Consider the following 6,000-nt stretch of genomic DNA (forward strand, 5'->3'; position numbering starts at 1 on the left):
TGATATTTTAATGATTGATGATGATTAAAGTTCACCTCTATGAATACAGCTGTATAGATTAAACAAATAGGGGTGACTTGACACATCAAGCACATAATAGTGCGTCTCAGAAAACAACATTTGATGTAGCCTAGTAATGTGACATGTACAGTTAAAGAAAGAAGAAAAAACACATTTTTAACATAAGGGTAAGAGATAAAGTGTGTTAGTCATAGTCTACAACCAGTATACAGAAGGTACAGGGTTTCTATAAAGCCCAGTCCACACCAATGTTTCGCAATGCAACTTCGTAGTTGCAACTTGCAACCAGATGTAAGAGATTCCAGTGGTCTGAATTGACCCGTAGCAGGTAGGCACAATGTTGGGATGATGTTGCAAGTTGTTACAGGTGGTTGCAAGTTGTGACTAGTTACATTGTGAATCATTGGTGTGGACTGGGCTTTAGTCTTTCATGATCAGAGGCGATTCTTGAGACTATCGGGATCCAGGTTGATTGACTTGAATGAGCCCTTGTGGAGCCTTAATGCTCTGAGCCCTCCCTACTTTGCCTGTTCATCAAATGAGCGTCTATATGTGGGGCCTTTTTTTGTTTCAGCCACTGAAATTCAGGGTCAGGCAGTTGAACAGTGGGTGTACAGTAAGTCTGTCTAATTTTATAGACAGCCCATCCTCAAGGCATGTAAAGTTGCCCAAACGGCCACGGCTCCAAAAATCGGACCAGTCCATGAATGCAGGTTTTTTTGTATTTTTTCACCTTCACAGACACCAATAAAAGTCAGTGCAATATTAACAATGCGCGTAGGCAGAGACGAGACGACAAACTTGACAAAAATGAACATGGCCAAAAGTAACAATCCAAAAATATGGGAAAAAGAAATGAACACTTGAAAGCTAACTAAGAAAATACAACAAACTAAGAACTCAAGATAACTGATATCAGTCTATGCCTTCCATGAAGGCCCTTGCAGCTCTCCTTTGTTGTTACTTAGCCTCTAGCCCAAGCTCAACTGAACTGGAGCTCTTCACCTGGATCCTCCCTTTTAACAGGTGGGACAAACCATTAGCACCTGCCCGATTGCCTTCATAGGAGAAACTGACAGTTTTGCTATGTCTAAATAAGGCTAGTTTGTTGTGTTTCCCCCTCCTGACACGTAGCAGCAGATTCTCATCGTTTCAGAGACGTGATGTGGGCTGGTGTGAGAGACGTGAAGTCCATTTTTAGGTCATGTGAGCTGTTCCCCTCTCGCTAGAAAAACATACTGCAGCGAGAAGGTTTGAGGATGTGGCTAACACTGATCTCATGCAAGTTACCGTCGTCATGCTAAAACATGCTGGGTTCCTTTAATAGGTTTTTAAATCAGCCAAATGTGCTACTGTCCTCAAGTGATTCGCCCATTTTCTTTTCAGGTGTTTTAAATTCAGTTTGCAAGTTCATATATGTTTTTTTGGGTCCTACTGTGTAGAAATCCAATAGTCGGGTTATTTTTTATATAATTTTTCATTGGCATATTATATGTCTGTTTGTCTGATTAGAAACTCATTGCCAAATATTCCTATTAGATATTTGACATGTCAAATAACTGAGGACATCGTTATGCACATGATGACAGTGTCTGAACCAGATAATGAGTCAGCATTAGAGCCTCAACTGGAGTTCTTGAAAAGTCATACTGGACATGCATGTCCTCCCAGCTTAGCCAACATTATAGTAAGTCCTTCAAACTTTGAGAGTGTTTGAGTCTGGAGCTAGAGCATATAAGAATACATCCTACATCATTTAACTACTTACAGAGTATTATCATGTATTTTTCCATATGTCAGTAGAATTGTTAATTAAAGAGTTGAATAATGCTTATTGTAAAGTCAAGTTTTATTAAAAGCTTTCACTGCTCAGTGTACAAGTTCATAAAAACATGGGTTACAATGCTGATTAAACAGAGCTGTGGCAACATTACAGTTAGTCACATTATTGCACTTAACTACTTAAACCCTATACTTTGTTGACCAGGCCCGAAAATAGAAGATCTGCAAGCTCACAACGTTTCACAAAGCGACACATTGTAAGCTTGCAGATCTGGTATTTTTGCCTCAACAGTGTGATAACAATAAAAAATATCAGATACAGAAAGCCATAATCTAAGAAAAATAGCAACAACTGTTCAAATAGCATATATTGTCAAATATAATCAAATAAAGTAATTGTGTAATTTCATAGCATCTACACAGCTACAGTATAGATTGTGACCTGGGGTTTGTTTGTCAGAAGTTCAGGATTCAGTTGCACAGGACGGTGTTGAATCCTGGGTCTCTGAACTTGGTGATGAACTTGGAGACACAATGGTGTTAATGATGAACTGTAGTCAATGAACATCATTCTCACATAATTTCCTCACTTCCAAATAGATGGTGCAAACTATGTCCTTAAAGAGGAATGAAATCCTAGGCTGATTTTGAAGTTTGTTTTGCAGTTCAGGTAAAAAACTACAGCAGATAATAAATATGACAGGCTAGTAAGCAACATACTGTATGTAGCTGTAGCTTATAAAGTGTTCTGTTAGATTTGTGTTCAGAGTCATTGGTGAGCCATTGTTAAGGTATAAACAGTAGATCATAGTATTGTCAATAAAGCTTGACACATCTAAATTGAACACACCCACCACTATTCATTTCATTCTGCTGCTGTGTTGCTTACATCATGGTGTACTATATGGCAAGTCTTCTTCAGACTGGCATGTTTTTACCCTGCTTTAGTTTGTAACCTGAACCACAAAACTATCTATAAAACCAGCCTAGGGTTTCATCTCCCTTTAAAGCTACATGAATAACCATGCTAAGCTATAATAGTTGGTGGTTTGTTTGTACTGAATTATGTGATCATGGGTACAACAGTTTCTACTTCTGTACAAACTGTTCTCAATTTAATTTGACAAAGCACAACACTAAGCTGCAGTTTCATCAATGAAGTTAAGAGAAACATCACTTCTCACAGATCCAGTTGCGGACTGGATTAGAACACAACCCATTATACCATCCTTTACCCCGGTAGTTGTAGTGTGAACAGTTCCGGTCTTTATCATTAGCAGGATATCCACCGGCCCAGTACCTGCAGAATAAACAACATAATTTAATTTTAACCACATCCACTCAGTCACTCACATACAGTGACTTATAAAAACTTGTCAAATGTCTTACTGTGTTGTCAGTGGAGTTCCATCCACCCATGTCCATTTGCCTTCAGTAATTTTCAGACCAATCCATGGTGATCTACTCTCTTTCAATCCAGTGACAAATTCCTGATCATTTGCACATGGAGATTGAACCATAATTAATTTTCTCCAATACTGTACATTCAGGTCTTTTAAATACTATTATTATAATCACTGTGATGATGTCATGGATCACATGCATCTATGTGGTTAATGGACACCTGGACACACACGCATGCACACACGCACGCACGTGCGCATACTCACGCACACACACAGATACACTAACTAACCTGTTCTTCTTGACTGTTAATGATCACCAGATCTGCTCCTGTCTTCAGACATTGTTCTCTACTTTCATCCCAAGTTTTCATTTCAGTAGATATGTAATAACAGCTGTCTCCAAACAACTTCCATCCACTGGGACATGACTTGTCTAAACACACACACAGATGTACTGTATTAATGGATGCAAACTAGAATTAACCACTTGAACCCCTGCATCCCTATTTGGCGGAGAATGTTTGCCAAAATAGACGATCTACAAGTTGTGAACTTGTAGATCAGCTATTTTTGGCAAAGAGAGTGGTTAAACAACTAATAGAGTTTTTTTTTCAGATAGCTTTTTACCAATACATCTCTGACAATAATTAAAATATCAATAATAATAGTACACATTAGTATTCCCTCAAAACCTTTTGTGACTTCACCATTTTCCACTAGGGTTGGTTTGGACTTCAGCTGGTTATTCTCCAGGACCAGGGCATCGTTTTTGGTTGTCAGCTGCTTCTTCTCCAGGATCAGGGCATCGTTGTAGTTCTTCAGTTGGTTCTTCTCCCGCATCAAGGCATCGTTGTTTGTTGTCAGCTGGTTCTTCTCCCGCATCAAGGCATCGTTGTTCGTTGTCAGCTGGTTCTTCTCCCGCATCAAGGCATCGTAGTTGGTTGTCAGCTGGTTCTTCTCCCGCATCAAGGCCTCGTTGTTGGTTGTCAGCTGGTTCTTCTCCCTCATCAAGGCATCGTAGTTGGTTGTCAGCTGGTTCTTCTCCCGCATCAAGGCATCGTAGTTGGTTGTCAGCTGGTTCTTCTCCCGCATCAAGGCATCGTAGTTGGTTGTCAGCTGGTTCTTGTCCCGCATCAAGGCATCGTAGTTGGTTGTCAGCTGGTTCTTCTCCCGCATCAAGGCATTGTAGTTGTTCTTCAGCTGGTTCTTCTCCTTCATCAGGGCATCGTAGTTGGTTGTCAGCCGGGTAATCTCCAGGGTCAGGGTATCGTAGTTGGACTTCATCTGGTTATAATCATGTACCAGGGTGTCGTTGGTCATGCTGTTACTGGGTGAATGATCTGTAAAGGACAGAAATGGTGATGATAAACACAGTTGTTGCTACTGTTCATGATGAGGTCAAGCATCTGTGTGTGGAAAATTTGATTTGAGAAGAAGAAAACTCAATGTTGTTATTCTTATTTACGTGCATTAAAGTCAACACCACTTTATTCATTGTACTTTGCAGATGCATGCAATAACACACACAAAAAGAAACAATGAGAATTCTATAAAAAAAATAAGTCACACGTTTTGGGTTAATATACTGTTGTGGCCTTAATAGTTGTCACAGCTAGAAAATGTCAGGCAACAAACTCCCTGTAATGTAGTTTAGTGACATGAAATACTCACAGTGCACAGCCTGGCCTATGATCACACCCAGCAGCATAAGACACAGCATCCCCAGACACCCAGCAATAACTCTGAGAGGCCTTCTCACTGTTTTAGAGCGCTGTCCTGAAACAGAAAATACAGCTAATGGCACATCTGTAGGTGTGCAGTGACTGAGAGAGAGAGAGAAAAACAAGACTAGAGAGTCTACATTTTAGACTCTAAAAGCCCTTCTAGAACTGAACAACATCTCTCTACAAAGTTTTACACATCAAAGGAATGACAGTGAATGATATGCACTTAAGTTATTGTGCTGCAAAACAATCTGAAGCAAAACTGAATAATATTTTCTTGAAGGAAAGACAATGCCTACAATAGTATTTTTCCTGTTTAAACAGAGAAATCACCTCGAGAGTGATTCACAACTTTATCAAACTCACCCTGAGTCTGTCTTCCTGCTGCGTTGTCCCTCATGTCCTCCTGTGGTCCAGGGACGATATCGTCCACCACTCTCTCCTCCAACTCTACACTTTCCTCAGTATCCCCCTTCTGTCCTCTGTCTCCATCCTTCTTTCTCACCTTCTTTGCCAAGTCTATTTTGGCATAAACGTCTGTAGACATCGTATAAGTCTGAGAGGCTTGAAAAGTTTGTTGAGTACAAATAGTAACTATGTTGTATTTGCCGATCCTGTATTGATTAGCTATATCAAACTCATTAAATGAACTAGATAACCATAATGATGGTTTAGCTAAATATGACCATGTGTGCCTGTGGCTGGTTTGGCACAATGTGGCAGCATTAACCCATTAATACCTGAGGCCGATTCTACAAATGCCTTCTAAATCAGTAGTTCTCACACTTTTGTGTGCCAAGGACCCCCAACATGCGATATACTGTACATATATTTCGCGCGGACCCCCCATCTGAAAATGTTTTGTGCCAGGGGACCCCCAGAAGAGAGAAGAGAATTATTCAACATTTTTCAAACACTTTCAAGATTTTGTGACACGCTTTGAGCTTTTAGATCCACTATTCGAAATAGTATTGGAATAGTAGAGAACCACTATTCAAAATCCTATAAGAGTGTTCTGAAAAACACAAATAGCTAAAATCTAAAATGACAGATGCTTTCCCGGTTGT

The 6,000-nt window shown here is 39.9% G+C and overlaps 1 protein-coding gene across 1 annotated transcript; it reads right to left on the minus strand.

The window, feature by feature from the left end:
- Positions 1-2,976: 2,976 nt before the first annotated feature.
- LOC311062809 (uncharacterized protein) lies at positions 2,977-5,633 on the minus strand (the record flags this gene model as incomplete). Its single annotated transcript, XM_084082027.1, has 6 exons — positions 5,300-5,633; positions 4,881-4,985; positions 3,917-4,549; positions 3,500-3,642; positions 3,193-3,293; positions 2,977-3,103 (listed from the first exon to the last, which is right to left on the minus strand). The coding sequence occupies exons 1-6, from the start codon at positions 5,478-5,480 to the stop codon at positions 2,977-2,979; spliced, it is 1,290 nt and encodes a 429-aa protein (XP_083938153.1). The 5' UTR covers positions 5,481-5,633.
- Between the last annotated feature and the right edge of the window lie 367 nt (positions 5,634-6,000).

The sequence above is a fragment of the Gymnoscopelus microlampas genome, assembly GCF_963454915.1.
Source record: "Gymnoscopelus microlampas genome assembly, chromosome: 16".
NCBI classification, from domain to species: Eukaryota; Metazoa; Chordata; class Actinopteri; order Myctophiformes; family Myctophidae; genus Gymnoscopelus; species Gymnoscopelus microlampas.